Source organism: Trachypithecus francoisi, unplaced genomic scaffold, assembly GCF_009764315.1.
Source record: "Trachypithecus francoisi isolate TF-2019V2 unplaced genomic scaffold, Tfra_2.0 Contig01440, whole genome shotgun sequence".
Lineage (NCBI taxonomy): Eukaryota > Metazoa > Chordata > Mammalia > Primates > Cercopithecidae > Trachypithecus > Trachypithecus francoisi.
Genome location: NW_022681431.1, coordinates 31291072 through 31315690, shown reverse-complemented (window position 1 = coordinate 31315690; position 24619 = coordinate 31291072). Strand labels below are relative to the sequence as shown.

General features: G+C 43.7%; 1 protein-coding gene across 3 annotated transcripts in view; it reads right to left on the bottom strand.

The window, feature by feature from the left end:
* Positions 1–14936, bottom strand: part of FNTA (farnesyltransferase, CAAX box, alpha) — a 31669-nt gene extending 16733 nt beyond the window's left edge. For 2 of the 3 annotated variants that reach the window (XR_004442221.1, XM_033232647.1), the window contains exons 1-4: positions 14106–14936; positions 11543–11628; positions 5757–5871; positions 312–416 (exon numbers count right to left, since the gene is read on the bottom strand). Coding sequence is in view for 2 of the 3 variants with exons in the window: in XM_033232647.1 (XP_033088538.1) it covers positions 312–416; positions 5757–5871; positions 11543–11628; positions 14106–14305 (506 nt within the window). In the remaining variant the exon portion in view is untranslated. Of the gene's footprint in view, positions 1–311; positions 417–5756; positions 5872–11542; positions 11629–13819; positions 14024–14105 lie in introns of those variants that run through there. The other variant, XM_033232663.1, reaches the window with a different exon arrangement.
* Between the last annotated feature and the right edge of the window lie 9683 nt (positions 14937–24619).

The following is a 24619-nucleotide window of genomic DNA, read 5'->3' as shown; positions in this document are numbered from 1 at the left end:
CAGTGGTAGTTTTTAAATAAAATTCTAGGCCAGGCACAATGGCTCACACCTGTAATCCCAGCACTTTGGGAGGCTGAGGCTGGCAGATCACCTGAGGTCAGAAGTTCGAGACCAGCCTGGCCAACATGGCAATACCCCAACTCTACTAAAAATACAAAATTAGCCAGGTGTGGTGGCATGCGCCTGTAATCCCAGCTACCCAGGAGGCTGAAGCTGAAGAATCACTTGAACCTGGGAGGCAGAGGCTGCAGTGAGCCGAGATTACGCCACTGCACTCCAGCCTGGGAGACACGTCAAGACTCCAAACTTACCAAACTTGATAGTTTTTGGGCTGCTCCTCAATTATTGCAGTGATGTAGTTCATTTCCTCATGTAGATCCTTCTGAAGTGACTTTAAGAGAACTCTCCGGAAATGCCTAGGGCAAACATAAAACATCCAAAGTCGCATTATTCCACAGAAGTTGCCTAATAACAATGTCAAATACAGCTACAAGTCAGCAATAGAGTTAGACAAATTTTTGTCAGGTAATCTGTATAATTTAACAATTATATAGGCCAGGCGTAGTGGCTCATGCCTGTAATCCCAGCACTTTGGGAGGCCGAGGTGTGCAGATCACATGAGGTCGAGTTCAAGACCATCCTTGCCAATGTGGTGAAACCTCTTCTCTACTAAAAATACAAAAAAAAATTAGCTGGGCATGGTGGTGCACGCCTGTAGTCCCAGCTGCTCAGGGAGGCTGAAGCAGGAGAATCGCTTGAACCCAGGAGGCAGAGGTTGCAGTGAGCCAAGATCACGCCATTGCACTCTAGCCTGGGCGACAGAGGGAGATTCCACCCCAAAAAAAGAAAAAAAAAATTATACAGACATACTCTGTATAATTTAACAATTTAACTGCTTGTGAGTGTCCAAATTCATACGACTATCTGGTCACTGGAAGAAATCAAGCCCTTTTAGCAAAAATAGTGAAAGGTGGCCAGGCGCAGTGGCTCATGCCTGTAACCCCAGAACTTTGAGAGGCAGATCACCTGCGGTCAGGAGTTTGAGACCAGCCTAACCGACATGGAGAAACCCCGTCTCTACTAAAAATACAAAATTAGCTGGCGAGGTGGCACGTGCCTGTAATCCCAGCTACCTGGGAGGCTGAGGCAGGAGAATCACTTGAACCCAGGAGGCAGAGGCTGCGGTGAGCCGAGATCATGCCATTGCACTCCAGACTGGGCAACAAGAGCGAAACTCCGTCTCAAAAAGAAAAAATTAGTGAAAGGTAACAAGTATGAGATAGAAGAAAAGTAAATTTCTTATTCTTAAGTTAATGACAGACAACCAACTAAAATTATATTCAGGTACTACTCTGGTCACCAGTGTTCTATAACATGAGAATCAAAGACATTTCTTTCCCTATACAGTATACCTTGTTCGTGTAGATACATTATCCATATAATGAATTAATTCTATTATAAACATTAACAAAATATTTACTTTTAGAACAACCACAAAAATGCTACTTGTAAATGAAACAAGTTTGTCTTTAAATTCCCCATAGGTGGGGTTTAACCACCACCACCACCACCAAATAATTTTCCTAAAGACGTTGTTAGTTCTGGTCTAGTTTTACTTCAAAATTATTAACTCAATATATAGTAAGAGACATTCCAGGACCTAATTTTATTAGCTTTTAAAATGAACTGCTCACTTTGGGAGGCCAAGGCAGCAGATCACTCAAGGTCAGGAGTTTGAGACCAACCTGGCTAACATGGCAAAACCCCATCTCTACTAACACTACAAAAATTAGCCTGTAATCCCAGCACTTTGGGAGGCCGAGGTGGGCAGATCACGAGGTCAGGAGATTGAGACCATCCTGGCTAACATGGTGAAACCCCATCTCTACTAAAAACACAAAAAAATTAGCTGGGCTTGGTGGCAGGCGCCTGTAGTCCCAGCTACTCGGGAGACTGAGGCAGGAGACTCGCTTGAACCCGGGAGTCAGAGGTTGTAGTGAGCTATGATTACACCACTGCACTCCAGCCTGGGTGACAGAGCCAGACTCCGTCTCAAAAAACAAACAAACAAACAAACAAAAATACAAAAATTAGCTGGGTGTGGTGTCAAGACACCTGTAATTCCAGCTATTCACGACACTGTGGCACGAGAATTGCTTGAACCCGGGAAGCGGAGGTTGCAGTAAGCCAAGATCATGTCACTGTACTCCAATGGGCAACAGCATGAGACTCCATCTCAAAAAAATTAATAGAAATAAAATAAAATAAAATAAAACGCTAAACAGGAGAGACAACAGTATTTCTCCCCATTATTATTCAAAAAAAAAAGTAGACTTCCCAGAGCATGTAAATACAAGCCCTTGGCTTTTATCGGTAATTGATTCCAGGTATACTGCTTCTTTCAAAACAGCAATAAACTCGCAGGAAATCTTTACGTGTAATCTAAGTTCCAAAAATGATGAAACACACTGAGAATTCAAGTTAAACAGGGTAGATTAAGTAAACAAGTTTATTCTCATTCCCTAATAAAACCCCAGTAAAATGACAACAAAGGAATAAACCCACAAGAACAAAGAGAATCAGGGACAAAGACACCACGGCAACTGGAGAGGTCAACGACACTATGGGAAGTGTAAGCAGACAGACAAGATTTAACTGACTAAAAAATAGAATAAGACTTTAAGAAAATTCCAGAAGTCAGAGGTATGACATATTTCCAAAACTGGGGGTCAAAGGTGGGACTAAAAGCAGTGGAAAGTCTATAGAAAGAGTCCTTGGTGGCCAAGACCGTTCCCACTACCCTGAGCAGAAGTGACATCCTGTCTTGGGCAGGAGACAAGTGGCTTTATTCTCTGGAAAAATCTGAAGCAGAATGGGTTACAAGGCACACTGGAAGGCAGGGTGAGTTAAAGGGTGGAAATAAGGACATTTAAAATGTTGAAATACAAACTTAGAAAAATAAAAAGTTTCTATTTCAAATTGCAACAGGATAAGATTTGCAAAAAAGCAAAAAGTTGATATCCTAAACAGTGGGACTCTCCTACCATCTTTCCCTGCCTAACCCCTCAGAACTATGGCAGTCAAATGTACATTCCTGAGGCAATAAACCACTTAATACTCTTTTGAGAGACACACTGTCCAAAAGAAAAGACTTAAATACTGACAAGTGAGATTTCACTACAACACAGCCACATACCCCACTCAGTAACTTCACAGTGAAGCCCTCCAACTGATAAATCCTGCCACATACAAGGCTTCCAATCAGGATTTTTCCGGTCTCTCTCATAGGCATAAAGAGAAAGTCAAAAATTACCAACCATTGAGAAAAATATTTATGTGAAAGAGAACAAAAGAGATGAAAAGATCTCACATCCATGAAATTAAAAAAACAAAACACACACACACGATGCTATTTAAAAAAAAAATTCCGAGAACAAAAAAACAGCTCCCCCAAATTAAAAATGTATGCAGAATCTTTAAAAATCCATACAAGTTAGAAAATAAAATTGGTGACATATCTCAAAAGTAAATAAAAACATAAACAAATGAAGGAGAAGGCCGGGCGTGGTGGCTCACGCCTGTAATTCCAGCACTTTGGGAGGCTGAGGTGGGCGGATCATGAGGTCAGGAGATCGAGACCATCCTGGCTAACACAGTGAAACTCCGTCTCTACTAAAAATACAAAAACAAAATTAGCTGGGCATGGTGGCAAGTGCCTGTAGTCCCAGCTACTCGGAAGGCTGAGGCAGGAGAATGGCGTGAACCTGGGAGGCAGACCTTGCAGTGAGCCAAGAACGCGCCACTGCACTCCAGCCTGGGCGACAGATCGAGACTCCATCTCAAAAAAAAAAAAAAAAAAAAAATTCAGGAGATACAACATAGAACTAAAAGGCATTCCAGAAAAAGAAAACAGAGGAAAGAGAAGAAATTATCAGAAGAACACAGAAGAATCCCCAGAACATAAAAAGAAAAAGTTTTAAACAAAAGGATGGAAATCTTCTCAAGCTGAAAAGAAGCTAAGAGAAACAGAAAAAGAGTTTTAAAATGCTGAGTGAAAATAATGTCCAATCTAGAATTTTATTACTAAAGTTGAAGGGAGACTAATGATTTTTAATTGTATAAATCTCAAAAATTATTTTCCATCCTTCTATTCAATGATATGCTCTATAAAATGAGAAAGTGAATCAAGAAAGAGAAAGGTATGGGATCTAGGACACAGGGGATCTAACACACAAATGAGCTGAAGACCAGGTATGTAGTATCCAATTGGTGAAGAGAAAAATGGAACTGAAGGATGACCTGTGTTCAATAGAAAAATGACACTTCACATATATCAGAGCATCTGGAAGACAAATTACTTATTGGTACAAAGAAAACAAAAATGACAGAGGGAATGTAATTACACTATTAAATGTGGGTCAGCGGCCGGGCACAGTGGCTCATGCCTGTAATCCCAAATCTTTGGGAGGATGAAGAGGGTGGGATCACCTGAAGTCGGAAGGTCGAGACCAGCCTGAGCAACATGTTGAAACCCCATCTCTACTAAAAATACAAAATCAGACGGGTGTGGGGGCACATGGCTGTAATCCCAGATACCTGGGAGGCTGAGGCAGGAGAATCGATTGAACCTGGAAGGCAGAGGTTGCAGTGAGCTGAGATTGCACCATTGCACTCCAACCTGGACAAAAAGAGTGAAACTCCGTCTCAGGAAAAAAAAAATAGTGTGTCAGCATGGACATAAACTGAGCGCTCATTTGTGATGTAGGGAGGGTAGTGGAGAACGAACTATCTTTCACAGAAGGAATAATGTTTTAAAGGAAAAAAATAAGCCAGGCACAGCAGTTCACGTCTGTAATCCCAGCACTTTGGAAGGCTGAGCTGGGCGGATCACAAGGTCAGGACATGGAGGCCAGCCTGACCAACATGGTGAAACCCCGTCTCTACTAAAAATACAAAAATTAGCAGGGCATGGTGGTGTGTGCCTGTAATCCCAGCTACTGGGGAGGCTGAGGCAGGAGAATCGGTTGAACCCTTGAGGCGCAAGTTGCAGTGAGCCGAGATCACGCCGTTGCACTGCAGCCTGTGTGACAAAGCAAGACTCCATCTCAAAAATAAAAATAAAAAATAAGATAAAATAAAATGAAATGAAAAAAATAAAAACAATTAAGCAAATTATCTAGAATATGGAGGTTAATTTAAGAAAAAATCCCTAAGAGTTACCACCTCTGCAGAGTGGGACTGGCAGTGGGAGGGAATGGACTGGAGATCACTACTTTTCATGCAGCTTGACTTTTAAACCCATACGCGAATTGCTATTTTGATAAAAATTAAAGGCCAGGCGCAGTGGCTCACACCTGTAATCCAAACACTTTAGGAGGCTGCAGGGAGTGGATTACCTGAGGGCAGGATTTCAAGACCAGCTTGGCTAACATGGTGAAACCCTGTCTCTACTAAGAATACAAAAAAAATTAGCCGGGCGTGGTGGTGGGCACCTGTAATCCCAGTTACTCAAGAAGGCTGAGGCAGGAGATTCACTTGAACCCAGGAGGCAGAGGATGCAGTGAGCCAAGATCGCACCAACTGTACTCCAGCCTGGGCAACAAAAGTGAAACTGCATCCCCCCTTCAAAAAAAAATAAAGTACAGTTTAAAAAAATTAAAGTACAGTTTAAAAAGAGAAAAGTGCAGTTTAAAAAAAGAAACGCCACTTGAAGTAAAACATTTAAGCAGGGAATACTGATGATGTGTATTACTTACCACACTGTATAATTGGCTGCATTTAACTCAATAGCATCCCGGGTTAGCTTAAAAGCTCGTTCACTTCTTTCATCACGCTGCAGGACAGCTCGGAAGTAATCATAAACATCTCTAACTAGAGATAGAGCACACAACTACATTAGGACCACCTTACTTAAAATTAGCACTATAATGTATAATGTCACTATACCTATAAAGGTATTTTATTTGCCTGTGTAGCATTTATACCAACAAGCAAAATAAAGAGTCAAGGGGCTGTGGCCCCACCCTGATAATGCCCTAGTGTCACAGCCACAAAAAGCATGGGCTATTTATGTATAACTGTATGCTTACTGCTTATGTGTGTGCATATGAGTTAATGCCAGATTCCAAATCTCCCATAGACCTTATGTATAAAAAGAAAATTAGGGGTGCATATATTCAAATATATTCATATAGCTGTGTTTCTGACATTTTATTTTGATCAGATTTTTAACTGAAAAATACGCCCACCCAAAGGCAGAAAACTCGAACAGTACAAAAAGGTTCACACTAGATTTCCATTCCACTAAATTTCCAATCCTCCTCCCTAGAAGCAACCATTATTAACTCATTCTAGTGTATCCTTCCAAATATATTCTATGCATCTACAAGTATAGAGCCTAATTCCATCCTTCATTTTTTATGCAAACAAGATCTCATCACATTCTGGGCTTTGCATTTTTCACTCATACATTATTAAAGATAGTGTAAACTAGTATAAAAACTTCTATAACAAATCATTAAAATTTACATCCTCTTTGACCCAGTAATTCCAGCTCTAGAAAGTTCTCTCACAAATATACTCCCATATGTGTGCAAGTATCCAAGGATATTTATTGGGAGCACTGGGTTACATAAAAAACAAACAAAAGACTGAGAGGCAGGCAGATTGCTTGAACCCAGCAGTTTGAAATCAGCCTGGGCAACATAGTGAAACCCTGCCTCTACAAAAAAAGTATAGAAATTAATCAGGTGTGGTGATCCAGGCCTGCAGTCACAGCTACTCGGGAGGCAGAGGTAGGAGGATCGCTTGAGCCTGGGAAGTCAAGGCTGCAGTGAGCCATGATCGCAAGCACCCAGCCTGGGTGACAGTGCAACACTGTCTCAAAAAAAAAAACAAAATAAGGAACTGCCGGGTATGATGGTCTGCACCTGTAATCTCAGCTACTCCAGAGGCTGAGGCAAGAGGACTGCTTGAGCCCAAGAGTTTGAGACCAGGCTGGGTAACATAGTGACAGCCTGTCTCTGAAAAGAAAAAAACAGGAAGGGGTCATTTACAGCCAAGTAGAATATTAGATGTGGATAATGTGAGGACCCACTACTTCCAATGGCATCTCAAGTGGGATGGGTGTTGCAGCACTGATCCCTTGGCCTGTGGGGTCTGTCTGGGTAATGTCAGAACTGAATTAAATTGTAGGGCAACTAGTTGGTGTCTACAGAAAATTGCTTCATGTGAAAAATCCAAACATTTGGTGTCGAAGTATTTTGACTACAGAGAAACAGTTTTTCCTTTTAACCTATAATACTGAAAGTGAAAGTATCGGACAAGAACATGAGCAATTACTCCGCTTCACAAAATTCTGAGTTATACAAAGGTTACCTAGTTCTAATCACTATATTTAAAAAGTTGAATTTGAGTAGTGGCTCAGGCTTGTAATCTCAGCACCCTAGGAGGCCAAAGTGGGCACATCACTTGAGGTCAGAAGCTTGAGACCAGCCTGACCAACACGGTGAAACCCCATCTCTACTAAAAATACAAAAATTAGCCAGGTGTGGTGGCACGTGCCTGTAATCCCAGCTACTCGGGAGGCTGAGGCATGAGAATCAACTGAACCTGGGAGAGAGGTTGCAGTGAGGCAAGATCCACCATTGTACTCCAGCCTGGGCAACAAGAGCGAAAACTCTGTCTCAAAAAACAAAAAGAACCAAGTTTCCAAATAATTTAAATTTAAAACAAAACGATAACATGTTAACTAGTATATAATGTATATATATAAAATACATTATTTCACACGTGCACACACACACACATAAAACATACACATATACATATGCACACTGATAAAATAAACTGGGAGGCTATCAGGCTGGGATAGCTCCAAAGCCTCAGGTTCCTAGGTAAACAACCAAAATCCAATTCAATGTAAAAGGTAAAATGAAACAACATTATTCTTTTAATTCAAAAATTATAAATAACAGACCAGGTGCGATGGCTCACACCTGCAACCCCAGCATTCTGGGAGGCCGAGGTGGGTGGATCACCTGAGGTCGGGAGTTCAAGACCAGCCTAACCAACATGGAGAAACCGCGTTTCTGCTAAAAATGCAAAACTAGCCAGGCGTGGTGTAGCTACTCAGGAGGCTGAGGCAGGAGAATCACTTGAACCCGGGAGGCGGAGGTTGCAGTGAGCCAAGATTGCGCCATTGCACTCTAGCCTGGGCAACGAGATGAAACTCCATCTCAACAACAACAACAAAAATATAAACAACAGACCAGGTGCGATGGCTCACACCTGCAACCCCAGCATTCTGGGAGGCCGAGGTGGGTGGATCACCTGAGGTCGGGAGTTCAAGACCAGCCTAACCAACATGGAGAAACCGCGTTTCTGCTAAAAATGCAAAACTAGCCAGGCGTGGTGTAGCTACTCAGGAGGCTGAGGCAGGAGAATCACTTGAACCCGGGAGGCGGAGGTTGCAGTGAGCCAAGATTGCGCCATTGCACTCTAGCCTGGGCAACGAGATGAAACTCCATCTCAACAACAACAACAAAAATATAAACAACATATTGTCATGCTCAAAGTTTCTAAAACTTTGACTTTTTTATTGTTTCTGAGATCTGTTCATGTTATAATAGATCTAAATCCTCTTAATGGTCATATAGTATTCAACTGTATGACAATGATACATTTTATCCATTTCTCCAAAAGATGGACATAGCTTCCAGTATCTTGCTTTTTCAAAAAAACGCTGCAAATTATAGTAGCTAACATATATAGTGCTTACTATGAACCAGAAAGTATTCTATTATTTTATGTGAATAATTTACTACATCTACAGTTACTATCAAGATCCTCATTTTACACAGGTGGAAACAAAGGCACATAGGAGTTAAATAACTTGTCCAAGATTACACAGTCAGTAAAATGTGAAGTTAGAATTTGAACCAGATGGTCTGGCTCCAAAGTCTGGGCTTTGCATTTTTCACTCATACATTATTAAAGATAGTGTAAACTAGTATAAAAACTTCTACAACAAATCATTAAAATTTACATCCTCTTTGACCCAGTAATTCCAGCTCTAGAAAGTTCTCTCACAAATATTCTCCCATCTGTTTAACCTCCTGTGCATATCTTCTCATGCCATGTGCCAGAATGAACCCAGAATATTAAATTAGAAGCAACACTGCTAGGCTGTAAGGTAAGTGCATTTTCCAGTTTTAACAGATATACCAAACTACTTTCCAAAATGGCTAAACAGGCCGGGCGCGGTGGCTCAAGCCTGTAATCCCAGCACTTTGGGAGGCCGAGACGGGCGGATCATGAGGTCAGGAGATCGAGACCGTCCTGGCTAACCCGGTGAAACCCCGTCTCTACTAAAAAATACAAAAAAACTAGCCGGGCGAGGTGGCGGGTGCCTGTAGTCCCAGCTACTGGGGAGGCTGAGGCAGGAGAATGGCGTTAACCCGGGAGACGGAGCTTGCAGTGAGCCAAGATCTGGCCACTGCACTCTAGCCTGGGCGACAGAGCGAGACTCTGTCTCAAAAAAAAAAAAAAAAAAAGGCTAAACATATGAAAACTCCCATATGAAATATATGGAGCTCATCATATATCTTAATACCTAATATCATAAGACAGTTTTCATTTCTGCCACTTAAATCATGGGTAGAAAATGGAATTCTCATTTTAACCTGTCATTCCTAATGACAAGGGATTCTTCCTCCTATTTTATTGGCCAATGGCATTTTCTTTTCTGTGAATTGCCAGTTCATACCCTTTGTCCATTTTTTCATTAAACTGTCTCCTTATCCTATTGTAGAAACACCTTAGTTTTAACATGGATACTGTTTAAATGACGTATCTTCTTCCACACTGCTGCTTGCTTTTTAACTTGTTTGTGGTTTCTTCTGCTATGTAAGTTTTAAATTGATATATTTGTCTATAAATGGTTGACAGGTTAAAACTTATCTTTTCCTTTAGTATCCACCTTACATCCACCTTACCATGGTGTATGTAAGAATTCACTATGTTATATATATATATACACATATATATATATATTTTTTGAGACAGAGTTTTGCTCGTTGCCCAGACTAGGGTGCAATGGCACCATCTTGGCTCACTGCAACTTCCACCTCTCGGGTTCAAGCGATTCTCCTGCCTCAGCCTCCCAAGTAGCTGGGGTACAGATAGCCGCCACCACATCCAGCTAATTTTTGTATTTTTAGTAGAGACAAGGTTTCACCATGTTGGCCAGGCTAGTCTCAAACTCCTGACCTTAGGTGATCTGCCCGCCTCAGCCTCCCAAAGTGCTCGGATTACAGGCGTGAGCCAACGAGCCTGGCCCAAAATGTTAATTTTATGCCTTGCAAAAAAGGTTATTAATTTATCCTCAATGAAAACATATGATTATATTAGTTTTCCCCAACATCTGTTATAAGTACTTATGAATCTGAAAAAGTTATGGTTTATATTTCTCCAATCACTAGTAAGGTTAGTATCTCTTCATAGATATTTCTATTTTGTGAATTGTCTCTTCACATGTAATATCTCTCAACGTATGAGAGTTTTGCATTTTCGTGCAGTTATATATTCTGACCTTTTCCTTAATCAATTATGAGGTTTACAAAATGCCTAATAATACCTTCTCCATCGTCCCGGTAAGAATGATAGGGATACAATTCTGCTTTTATCTAAGTGCACAGCCAACTGTTCCAACCATTATTTGATTAATCCACCCTTTTCATAAAGGTATAAAATGTCCTTTTTATCACATATTAAGCTTTCATAGAGTGAGGATCTATTTCTAGAGTACTTACTAACCTATTTCTGGGCTACTTCCACTGAAGTTTAGTAATATATCTGCATACTTAATAAGGTAAACCTCTGCATCATTATTCTTTTTTAAACATTGTCATTTTATTATCAGAAAAAAACACTTTTGTAAAAGAATGATCTTAGTAAAGACTTAACTGAAACAAATATGTATACATAAAATTTAAAAACTATCATTCCATTTTATTCATTTTCCCTTTCCTAGAAGAACAATTAACATTTCCATGACCTTCAATTTACATTTTCACATTCATTATAAAAGAATATTTTGTCAAAGAAAAAAATCCACTCATTTTAATATCAATAAATGTATTCCAACTGAGCCCAACACTTCACTGCCAAAATATATTTTTAAATGCTGTTTCAGCAACCAAAGTTTATTCTAAAAACAGTAACTCATTTATATTGTGTGCTACATGCACAATCTCCCAGGCGGTGGAATCTCCAGCAAAGGAAAGAAAACCACAATCACATAGTAGCTATTATCTATTATACTGTAACGTTTATTATTTAGAATATGTCCAGTCTTTGGGCAAAATAAAACTTTTAATCATAAAGATAAATCATACATAAAAAAACACAAAATTAACTCATCTTAAGTCATTCAGATTTTTATTAGACAGAAATTTGTCATCTATCTTGCTACGTAGTTGTGAATTCCAATTCTTCTACTAAGTTTAACTTACAGACCTTTTCCTAATATAAACAAACTTACATTTGTCACTATAAATGATCTGGACCACAGGACTGGGGCCATCATTCTGCGGCACTGGATCTATATCAGCCCATTCTGCTCTGTCCCTGAAAATAGACATTTCCCAACCAGTGGTTACATTCAAATACAGAAGAAAAAGAACTCTAGTGTTTTTAAAACTTACATTGACATTAGTAACTTACAGGGCTCATAATGCAATCATGGTTGGATTCTTCATGACAAAGTTTTGCCAATATGCTTTACATATTAAACTATTAAAGTAAAATTAAAACAACCCTCAGATGAACAGTTAATCAATAGTTTTCAAATTTAAAATTTTATAAGTTTTTGCAGCAAGTACACAGTTTTGTGGTTTTTTTTTTTTTTTTTTTTTGAGGAGTCTCACTCTGTCGCCCAGGCTGGAGTGCAGTGGTGTGATCTCGGCTCACTGCAACCTCGGCTGCAACCTCCACCTCCAGGGTTCAACAGATTCTTCTGTCTCAGCCTCCCGAGTAGCCAGGACTACAGGCGTGCGCCACCACGCCCAGCTAATTTTTGTATTTTTAGTAGAGATGGGGTCTCACCATGTTGGCCAGGATGGTCTCAATAACTTAACCTGGTGATCTGCCTGCCTTGGCCTCCCAAAGTGCTAGGATTACAGGCATGAGCTACCGTGCCCGGCCTCACAGTATTTTTAACTTAGAAATCAATCTAACTCATTGGTCTAATAAGATTCTTTAAGTCAGTCAGCATTTTTAAAACGTTTGAATAACAAAATACTAGGAATTGACATTTTAAGATAAAAATAAGCACTATTAATTCACTCAAGAGGTGGCGCAGGTGATCACTAATAAGAAAGCAGGCTCTGGAATCTGACAACTGCCTAAGTTGTAACACTGGCTCTAGCACTTACTAGCTGTGTGACCTTCAGAAAGTTACTTATTTGGGCCTCAGTTTTATCATTTATAAAATCAGGGCAATATTATTACCTACCAACCTTAGAAGGGTATTTGGAGGATTAAATGAGGCAGACGTTAAGCGCTTAAAACATCCACAGCACCCTGGCGGCATTCAATGACTACTTAATAAGCAATGCTAAAATAACTGTATAGTGACAACAGTGAGTGCTTACAGAAATTTCTGTTACCAAATTTCTCTTAAACACTTTCACTTATATTCTTTTCGTTTTTTTTTTTTTGAGACAGAGCTCTCGTCCAGGCTGGGGTGCAATGGCGCAATCTCGGCTCACTGAAACCTCTGCCTCCTGGGTTCAAGTGATTCTCCTGCCTCAGCCTCCCAAGTAGCTGGAATTACAGGTGCCCGCCACCACACCCGGCTAATTTTTGTACTTTTAGTAGAGACAGGGTTTCACCATGTTTGCAAGGCTAGTCTGGAACTCCTGACCTCAGGTGATCCGCCCACCTTGGCCTCCCAAAGTGCTGGGATTACAGGCGTGAGACACCTTTCACTTTTTATTTCTCTATAATGATCAGCTATTGACAGGAGATATTCTGTGGCATCCAGTGCTAGAAACTGCGTCCATTATACAAAGAGAACTACAAGAGAAATCATGACCTAAGACGTGACACCTAAAGCCTGGGGGAATGGCCTGGGAAAAGTAATGCCGTCATTTAGTCACTAGGGAATCACACACAGTCATGTGAGAACCTGAGTATTTCACAATCCAGAGAGCCGACTTGAGGGTTATGAGGCTACCAATTTAAATCAATAAAACATTATCTCCAGTAAAAAAAAAAAAAAAATCTGGGTAGTGGCTTCTACGACTCATTCATAAAATCAAGGTAAACAAGCCATCGAATGGGTTTACCTAGAACTACAGAAGACCTAAGGCGATTATCTCTGCAGGTTCACAGGGAATTAGGGAATCAGCATTACCGTCTGAAAGCAAAGAACTGATGGAACTGGGCGTCAGCAAGACGGGGTGATAGAGGCAAGAAAGTCACCGCAGTCCCCAGTACCCATCACTTGTATTACCTACGAGGCGATGCAGGGAGGCTTAAGAGAGGTTCAGTAGCAAATCTCTTTTCAGCCTTTAGCCTGGCTGATACGAGGCGCTAAAATACGGATTGGATGAAAATGTCTCAGAGCTCCAAGCAGAGCCAGCCAAGGGAACGAGCCTCACATCTCGTTTTTAGGGTGAGCAAATCTGGCCCTGGTTTCCTGCCCGGCTACCAGAACTGCACCCTAGCCCTTGGGTATTCACTGGTTGTTAGCGGCACAGCGCTCTGGGGCCGTGAAAGAGAGCGGGAAATTTCTTGTATTTACGAATCGCGACACCTGAACAGCTGAACGAGTGCGGTCCAGGGTGCAGCAGTTTCCGCGTGGCTTAAAGCAAGAGGGAAGCCGAGACCTCGCTGCTCCGCGTCCCCGCGGTCTCGCGCCGGCGCCGCCCTGGCAAGCGGCGACCTCCCGGCAGCAGCCCGGGCCCAGCGCCCCGCACCGGCCCACGCCGCGCGCGGGAACTTCGGCTGGGTGCACTGCGGCCGGAAACGCGCGCCGCGGATCTTGGGGCTGCTGGGCCTCCAGGGAGCGTCCCGCGCCGCGGCCGCCGCGGGGGCGTTACCTGTACAGGACGTAGGAGGGCGAGTCCAGGCTCAGAAACCCGTCGTCCATGGGGGACGCCACGGCTTCCCCGGCCTCGGCCGCCATCTCTTCTTCGTGCTGCTGCTGGGGCGGCGGTGGATGCGGCTGGGGCGGGGGCTGCTCCGGCCGCCCGGGCTCGCCGCCTTGCGCAGCCTCCCCAACCCCCTCGGTGGCCGCCATCTAGCCTGGGTCCGCAGCGGAGGTGGTGGCGGAGGCCCCGCCCCTCGGAGGCCCCGCCCCTCCCTTGCCCCTCTCGAGGCCACTTCCTGTTTTCTGGGTTTCCTACCATAGAGGTGCGGGCCAGAGAGTCCTCGCAGGCGGCCGGGGTCTGGGTAGGAGGGTGCGGTTGCTGGCTGAGTGGGCCGCGAGGGTGCGCGGCTCTCCTGAGGGCCCCCAGGCTCCCTCGCGTCTTCCTATCTGTCGCCGCCGTTCCCGAGCTTTGCAGATGCCACTCGGATCGTGTTAGTGCTGTTAGTGGCCCCAGCAGGGAGTGCGATTCCTTCTTTGGACGGAAGCCGCAACTGAGGGTGGCTGGCGGACACAGCACTCAGCCCTTTGCGTCCATCTCAGCATTTTCAAAACGAAATATAAAGCCCGGGCGCGGTGATTCACGCCTGATCCCAGCCGCTCGGAGGTCGCGGCGGGAGGATCGTGTGAGCCAGAGAGGTCGAGACCAGCCTGGGCAATCTAATGTGACCCCATCTCTATCAAAAATACAAAAATTAACTGGGCGTCATGTGGGTGCCTGTGATTCCAGCTACTCGGAAGGCTGAAGTGGGAGGATCACTTGAGCTGGGAGTTCAAGGCTGCAGTGAGCAGAGATCACCACTGCACTCCAGCCTGAGGGACAGAGACCCTGTTTCAAAACACACACACCATTAGAAAAAGAAAGTAATTTTTGGTGAAGTTTTTGTTTGTATTTATATATGTTCGGATATAATGGTGTAAACCAAAAAATAAAATTCTGAACCCAAAACCAAACCATCTGAATAGACCCTTCTTCTCTGCCAAGGGCATTCCAAGGTTAACTTGAAAAACTTGTTCAGGCCATGATGGAAGGGGGTGGGGGTGGGCCATTAACATCAAGACCAACCTTAAGTCTGATAAGAAACATTTACACTCTATTCTCTCTGAAGCGTGTTACTTGGAGGCTTCTGTGTTACTTGGAGACTTCGTCTGCATAATAAAACTTTGGTCTCCACAACCCCTTATCACAACCTGGACATTCTATTGATAACAACTTAACCAACTGCTAATCAGAACATATTTAAATCTACCTAGGACCTGGAAGCACTCCTCTCCCTGCACTTTGAGTTGTCTTGTCCTTCCAGACGAACCAATGTGTATCTTACATGTATTGATTGATATCTCCTGCCTCCCGAAAATATATAAAACCCCACTGTGCCCCAACCACCCTGGGCACGTGTTCTCAGGATCTCTTAAGGGCTGTGTCACAGGCCATTAATCACTCGTATTTGGCTCGGAATAAATCTCTTCAAATATTTTCCACAGTTTGACTCTTTTCATTAACAATGGGTCATATGAATGTATGTTGTTGGGGCTCAGAAAAGAATATTCCAAATGAAGGTCTAAGCATCAGCTTCAGAAGCACAGTCTCTCACTGACCTTCTCCTGCCCTTCTCTCTGTGGCCGCCCATCCTCTCCTGAGGCAAGCCACAGCAACTAGAATCCCTCTTACCCCTCCCGGGTCATAAAAACCAGAACCCTTTTTCCCCAAAGCCAGCCATGGCACCTGCAAGTACTACTCTAACCTTCCTCCAGCCCTGCCTTTCTATGTGACAGATGGCTGTTAAGAAACTAAACCCGGCCGGGCGCGGTGGCTCAAGCCTGTAATCCCAGCACTTTGGGAGGCCGAGACGGGCGGATCATGAGGTCAGGAGATCGAGACCATCCTGGCTAACACGGTGAAACCCCGTCTCTACCAAAAAAAATACAAAAAACTAGCCGGGCGAGATGGCGGGCGCCTGTAGTCCCAGCTACTCCGGAGGCTGAGGCAGGAGAATGGCGTAAACCCGGGAGGCGGAGCTTGCAGTGAGCTGAGATCCGGCCACTGCACACTCCAGCCTGGGCGACAGAGCGAGACTCCGTCTCAAAAAAAAAAAAAAAAAAAGAAACTAAACCTTAGTTCCAGAGGGCTCCTTTCCCACTGGGGGTTGCAGGGAGGAACATTGAGGCCAAGGAAAACCTGAACAGACAGGCCTTGTTGAGTTTCTCCACTCCATATATTAGCATTAAATCACCTCTTTTTGTTCAAAGAGGGTATGGTGTTGGTGCAGAAATAATTAAATCAAATAATGGGACACAGTAGAGAACTCACAAACAGATCCATGCATATGTGGATGCTTGAGACTAGACAAAGGCTTCATTGCAGAAGATTGAGAAAAGGATGGTGTTCTGAATAATGGTGCTGGGTCAATTGGGCACCCACAGAGGAAAAGAAATTACATCCCTACGTTATACTACATAGACTTCAATGTGAAAGGCAAAACATAAAAGCTTAAGATTCTGCACAAAACAGAAAACCCAAAATGGCAAATAAATGCATGAAGAGATGATCAATTTCATTAGTAATCAAGAAAATGCAAATTAGAAATATCTTTATATACCATACACATCCACTACATCGGCAAAAATGGAAAAGCTTAACAATTCCAAGTGGCTTTGGAAAATAGGTTGGCATTATGTAGGAAAGCTGAAGATACACATTGTTATCACCCAGTGCTTGGGTGATAGTTTGGATGTGTTCTGTCCCTACCAAAACTCATTCAGGGTTGAGAGGCAGGGCCTAGTGGGAGCTGTTTGGGTCATGGGGTCAGATTCCTCATGAATAGATGAATGCCCTCCCTCAAGGATAAGTGGGTTCTTGCTCTTCCAGAATAGATTAGCTGTCTTCCTTGGTTTCTCTCTCTTGCTTCCCCTCTTGCTATGTGATCTCCTTGCACACACTACTCGCCTTCCACTTTCTCCCATGAGTTGAAGCAGCCTGAAGCCCTCACTAGATAAAGCTACCCAGTCTTGAACCTTTCAGCTTCCAGAATCATGAGTCAAATAAACCTCTTTTCTGTATAAATTACCAGCTTCAGGTATTCTATTATGGTAACACAAAACAACTAAGACACCCAGTAATGCTCAGATATATGCATAGATAGATAGATAGATAGATAGATATAGATAGATAGTTTTTTTTTTTTTTTTTTTGAGAGGGAGTCTCTCACTGTTCCCTGGGCTGGTGTGCAGTGGCATGGTCTCGGCTCACTGCAACCTCTGCCTCCCAGGTTCACGCAGTTCTCCTGCCTCAGCCCTCAGCCTCCCAAGTAGCTGGGATTCGGGTGCACACCACCTCACCCGGTTAATTTTTTGTATTTTTAGTGGAGATGGGGTTTCACTATGTTGGCCAGACTGGTCTCGAACTCCTGACCTCGTGATCTGGCTGCCTCGGCCTCCCAAAGTGCTGGGATTACAGGCGTGAGCCACCACGCCTGGCCAGATATATATATATATATATATAAATAGTGTACTCATATGCATCAGAACACATGAACAACAGTACTGGCAACACATTGTAACAGCCACAGACCAGGAAACAACAACATGTTCATCAAGAGTACAATGTGGTATAGTCATATAATGGAATACTATGCAAAAATGAAACATATGAACTAAAGCTCATACACTAATAAGTGTGGTTAAAAGAAAATCATGGCTGGGCACAGTGGCTCACATTTGTAATCACAGCACTTTAGGAGGACAAGGCAGGAGGATCACATGAGGCCAGGAGTTTGAGACCAGCCTGGGCAACATAGCCAGATCTCTAAAAAATATACAACTCTAAAACTCTAAAAAAATACAAAAATTAGTTGGACGTGGTGACATGTGCCTGTTTTCCCAGGTACTCGGGAAGCTGAGGTTGGAGGATCATTTGAGCTCAAGAAGTCAAGGCTACAATGAGCCATGATCACACCACTGCACTCCAGCCTGGGCAACAGAGTTAGAGCCTGTCTCAAAAAAATATAAAAAAAGAAAGACATGGCCAGTTGCAGTGGCCCACACCTGTAATCCTAGCACTTTGGGAGGCAGAGGCAGGCAGATCACCTGAGGTCAGGAGTTTGAGACCAGCCTGGCCAACATGGTGAAACCCCGTCTCTACTAAAAATGCAAAAATGAGCTGGGCATGGTGGCAGGCGCCTGTAATCCCAGCTTCTTGGGAGGCTGAGGTAGGAGAACTGCTTGAACCCAGGAGACGGAGGAGGTTGCAGTGAGCCGAGATCATGCCACTGCACTCCAACCTGGGCAACAGAGCGAGACTCCATCTCAAAAAAAAAAAGGAAAAAGAAAAACACTTGTTTCCTCTACTCACACTTTTGACACCAAATGTATGAGGTTTTCCTTCACATTAAGCAATCCTCCAACCCTAGTGACAACAGATGAGTAAACTACAATTCAATTATGACACTAAGTACCCTGAGCTAGTGGAGACCCCACAGGTTAAGGGCTCGGTCCCACAAGACTGCTCCCCTACTTCAGATGCCAGTCACAAGTCCCAGGTTATCACCTGAGCTTCTGACAAACTGGCTATAAATCAGACAATTATAAATAATTGTCAAACAACCCCACATGTTTGACAATTTGCTATAATGGCTCATAGAATGCAGGGAACATATTACTTATGTTTACTGGTTTATTATAAAGGATATTACAAATGATCCAGGTGAGGAGGTACATAGGGTAAGGTCTGGAAGGGTTCTGAGCATGGGAGCTGATCTTCCCATGGAGTTTGGGGTCTGCTACCCTCTTGCATGTGGATGCATCCTTTTTCAGCAACCCTGAAACTCTCTGAGCCACTTTAGTTAGGGCTTTTATAGATGCTTCATTACATAGGCCCAGTTGATTAAATCACTGGTCACCAGTGATTGACTCAACCTCTAGCCCTTCTCCCATTCCCAGAGGTGGGGGCGGCTGAAAGTGCCAATCCTCTAATCACATGCTTGGCTTCCCTGGTGTCCATTTAATGCTGTGATAAAGGAAAAGCTGAGGCTAGGTCATTTATAAGGAAAAGAGGTTGACTTGGCTTATGGTTCTGCAGGCTGTGCAAGAAGGATTGCACCAGCATCTGCTTCTGGTGAGGGCCTCAGGCTGCTTCCAGTAATGGCAGAAGCTGAAGGGGAGCCATTGCACAGAGATCACACGTTGAGAGAGGAAGCAGGAGGCCGGGAGGGGCCCATCCCTTCCTAACAATCAGCTCTTGTGGGAATCAATAGAGTGAGAAGTCACTCATTACTGAGAGGATGGCACCAAGCCATTCATAAGAAATCCACCCCCATTACCCAAACACCTCCCATAGGCCCCACCTCCAACACTGGGAATTACATTTCAACATAAGATTTGGAGGGTCAGATATTCAAACCATAGCACATGGCAACCAGCCCCCACCCTCCAAGAGTCAGCTTATTAGCATAAACTCCGATTTGGTTGAAAGGATTTGTCATGAATAACAAAAGACATGGCTAGGTGTGGTGGCTCACACCTGTAATCCTAGCACTTTGGTAGGCCGAGACGGGTGGATCATCTGTAGTCAGGAGTTCAAGACCAGCCTGGCCAACATGGTGAAACCCCGTGTCTACTAAAAATACAAAAAGTAGCTGAGTGTGATGGCACATGCCTGTAATCCCAGCTACTTGGGAGGCTGAGACAGGAGAATCACATGAACCTGGGAGGCGGAGATTGCAGTGAGCCAAGATGGCATCACTGCACTCGAGCCTGGGAACAGACGGAGACTCCATCTCAGAAAAAAAAAAAAAAAGACATTCCTTTCACCCTTCACCTTTATCACTTAGGAATTAAAAGAATTATGGGCTCTCTGGCCAGGAGCTGGAGATAAAGACCAAGGTACATACTTATTATATCACAATACCACAGTTGTATAAACAAAGTGCTGAGCAAAAGAAACCACAATATATAATTCTATGTACATAGAGTTTAGTAACAGGCAAAATTACAGCCTATTGTTTTTATTTAATGATAAAACTAAACAAATAAAGAAAATCATTACTATAGAACTCAGACTAGTAAGTACCTCCAGGGGAGGAGAGGAGGTTATGGTTGAGAAGGGACACGTGTAGGGATCGTAGGGTGCTTGCAATGTTTGATTTTCTGCCTTGGATCACAGTGACACCGGTGTTCACTAGATCAGTAACACAGGGAAAAACATGGAATTCTGTGTTCCCAAGTTTCATGTAAGTTGAATGTACTGCAGGTAAAGGTTTTATGCTAGGTTGATTTGAAAGTGATCACTTTTCTAGAAAATTACATAAAAGCTGTACTTCACTAGAAACAATTATCTGTTACTAAAAAAAAAGTCTATAACTCACTTCTCATAAAGGCTATTTGAAATTCTGTAAGGGAAGAAATGCAACTTTAGCTTTATGAAGGCAGCTTGCTTCTTTCTGTCTAAACACTCTGGAGACAAATGTTGAAATATATTGACCAAACACAAAGTGTAGCTTTGTCTCCTCCACAGAAACAGATAGTTTTTAACGACTGCATGATATTTCTTTTAGATATTGTGCTTTATATAGTAGTTGTTATATAGCAGTTACAGGCTCACAACTGTAATCCCAGCACTTTGGGAGGCCAAGGAGGGAGGATTACTTGAGCCCAGGAGTTTGAGACCAGCCTGGGCAACCCAATTGCTACAAAAAAAATTAGCTGGGCATGGTGGCATGTGCCTGTGGTCCCAGCTACTCAGGAGGTTGAGGCAGGAGGCTCACTTGAACCCAGGAAGTTGATGCTGCAGTAAGCCATGATTGTGCCACTGCACTCCAGCCTGGGCAACAGAGGGAGACCCTGGATCTAAAAAATAATAATGTTGGCCAAGCGCAATGGCTTACACCTATAATCCCAGCACTTTGGGAGGCCGAGGTAGGTGGATCACGAGGTTGGGAGTTTGGGACCAGCCTGGTCAAGATGGTGAAAACCCATCTCTACTAAAAATACAAAAATTAGCAGGGCATGGTGGCAGGCGCCTGTAATCCCAGCTACTTGGGAGGCTGAGGCAGGAGAATGGTTTGAACCCGGGAGGCAGAGGTTGCAGTGAGCTGAGATCGTACCATTGCATTCCAGCCTGGGCGACAGGGTGAGACTCCATATAGAATAATAATAATAATAATGTTAACAATAAAAAATAATCTATTGTTGAATGTTTAACATTGTTTTGAATTTCTCACTTGGAATGTTTCATTCATGAATCTCTTCATAGTAATAAATGTATCTAATAAACGTTCATTTTGTGAGCATTGTGGACTACTGTTCTCAACAGTGGTGATATAGCAGTGAAAACAAAACTTATAACAACAACAACAACAAAAACTCGGGGAAGTCCTCATTGAGGAGGTGACAGTCAAATAAAGATTTGAGGGAGATGAAGGAGCAAGCCCATGTGGATATCTTCTAGACCATTCCTGGCAGAAGTCCAAAGACACTGAGCCAGGGAGAGCCTGGTGCATCTGTGGATCCAGGCAGCCAGTGTGGCTGGAATGGAGTGACCAGATGGGAGGGTGGGAGGAGGTGAGGTCAGATATGGAGGTGAAGCACATCACAGGGTCTTACTGCCACCCAGGCTGGAGTGTAGTGGCACAATCATAGCTCACTGCAGCCTTGAACTCCTGGGCTCAAGCAATCTTCCCACTTCAGCCTCCCAAGCAGGTGGAACTACAGGTGTGTGCCATCATGCCTGGCTGAATTTTTTTTTTCTTTCAATTTTTGTAAAGATGGAATCTTGCTATTTTGCCCAGACTGGTTTCAATTTTTGCAAAGACAGAATCTTGCTATGTTGCCCAGGCTGGACTCAAGCAGTCCTCCTGACTTGGCCTCCCAAAGTGCTGGGGTTACAGGCTCACGCCATTGTGCCTGCCCTGACATAAATTTTGAAATCAGCAAGTATAAGCCCTTCATATTTACTTTTTATCATAGAAAATTTCTTTTTTTTTTTTTGAGATGGAGTCTCGCTCTGTCGCCCAGGCTGGAGTGCAGTGGCGGGATCTCAGCTCACTGCAAGCTCCGCCTCCCAGGTTTACGCCATTCTCCTGCCTCAGCCTCCCGAGTAGCTGGGACTACAGGCGCCCGCCACCTTGCCTGGCTAGTTTTTTGTATTTTTTAGTAGAGACGGGGTTTCACCGTGTTAGCCAGGATGGTCTCGATCTCCTGACCTTGTGATCCGCCCGTCTCAGCCTCCCAAAGTGCTGGGATTACAGGCTTGAGCCACCGCGCCCGGCCAGAAAATTTCAATGCAGACAGATATAGGGGAAATAATTCAATAAACCCTCATATCCTCTCAGCCAAGTGCCAAAACAATCATCAACTCAAGGATATTGATTTCAATACTTTTCTCTCTCTCTCTCTCTCTTTTTTTTTTTAATTTGAGACAGACTCTTGCTCTGTCGTCCAGGTTGGAGTGCAGTGATGTGATCTTGGCTCACTGCAACCTCTGCCTCCTGGGTTCAAGTGCTTCTCCTGCCTCAGCCTCCCAAGTAGCTGGGATTACAGGCGTAAGCCACCAGACCCGGCTAATTTTTGTATTTTTAGTAGAGACAGGGTTTCACTATATTGGCCATTTCTCAAATGGCTAACCTCAAGTCATCCACCTGTCTCGGCCTCCCAAAGTGCTGGGATTACAGGCGTGAGCCACTGCGCTTGGCCCCAATACTTTTCTCTTAATCTCTCACCCTACAGAAATATTTTGAAGCAAATTCAAGACATCATATAACATCATTATAATATAAAAAATGTAACTATCATTATTCTGCCTACAAAATTGACAACAAAGATTTCTGTGGCTCGTGCCTGTAATCTTAGCATTTTGGGGGGCTGAGGCAGGCAGATCACCTGAAGTCAGGAGTTCGAGACCAACCTGACAAACATGGTGAAACCCCGTCTCTACTAAAAATACAAAAATTAGCTGGGCATGGTGGCATGCACCTGTAATCCCAGCGACTCAGGAAGCTGAGGCAGGAGAATCGCTTGAACCCGGGTGGTGGAGGTTGCAGTGAGCAGAGATGGCGCCACTGCACTCCAACTTGGGCAGCAGAGCAAGACTCCATCTCAAAAAAAAAAAAAGAAAGAAAAAAGAAAAAAAAATGTTTTCTGCTACTACCAAGATGGAGTAACAGGGATCTCCCACCTGAAACAGCTAAGACAACAGGACCAAAAAAATGAGACAACAGTTCTCATCAGGACATCAGGAAAATAAGAACCATAAACTCTGAGCAATGTGAAACCTGGCCGGGTGCGGTGGCTCACACCTATAATCCCAGCACTTTGGGAGGCTGAGGCTGGTGGATCACGAGGTCAGAAGACTGAGATCATCCTGGCCAACATGGTGAAACTCTGTCTGTACTAAAAATAAAAAAATTAGCTGGGTGTGGTGGTGTGCACCTGTAGTCCCAGCTACTCAGGAGGCTGAGGCAGGAAAATTGCTTGAACCTGGGAGGCAGAGGTTGTAGTGAGCCAAGATTATGCCACTGCACTCCAGCCTGGGCAACAGCGCAAGACTTTGTCTCAAAAAAAAAAAAAAAGAATCCTGAAATTGCCTTAGCTTATAGCTTATGATAACTTTCTAGGGGCTGGGTGTAGCCCTTATACTTCTAATTTCAGCATTTTAGGAGATTAGATCTCTCTAATCTCCTGAATTGCCTGAGATCAGGAGTTTGAGACCAGCCCAGGCAACATAGCAAGACCCTGTCTCAAAAAAAAAAAAAAAAATTGGTTGGACTTGGTGATGTGCACCTGTAGTCCCAACTTCTTGGGAGGCTTAGATGGGAGGATTGCTTGGACCCAGGAGTTCGAGGTTGCAAGGAGCTATGATCGCACCACTGTACTCCAGCCTGGGTGACAGAGCGAGACCCTGCTGCTAAAAAAAAAAAAATAAGTAATTAAAAATGTGCAGGCCATGGCTGGGCACAGGGGCTCACACCTGTAATCCTAGCACTTTGGGAGGCCAAGACAGGCAGATCACTTGAGGCCAGGAGTTTGAGACCAGCCTGGCCAACATGATGAAACCCTGTCTCTACTAAAAAAATACAAAAATCAGCCAGATATGGGGGTGCGTGCCTGTTGTTCCAGCTACTCGGGAGGCTGAGGCAGGAGAATCACTTGAACCCAGGAGGCAGAGGTTGCAGTAAGCTGAGATCGCACCACTGCACTCCAGCCTGGGCAACAGAGTGAGACTCTGTCTAAAAAAAAAAAAAATGTGCAGGCCATGATGTAGAGAGGCAGAGCACAATGGCCCCTCTAGAATTGAAGAGGCAGCGCTGGACAATTGAGGAAGACAGTGTGGCTGCTTTTTACAGGGCAGGATACCTGAAGGAGACAGTTACAGAGAGAAAATTCTGAAGACCTGCTGAAGGTCACCCTCAAGTATTCAGTTGCATAATGATCAGTGTATGTATTGGAAGAATAACCAAGAATGGAGAAAGGATC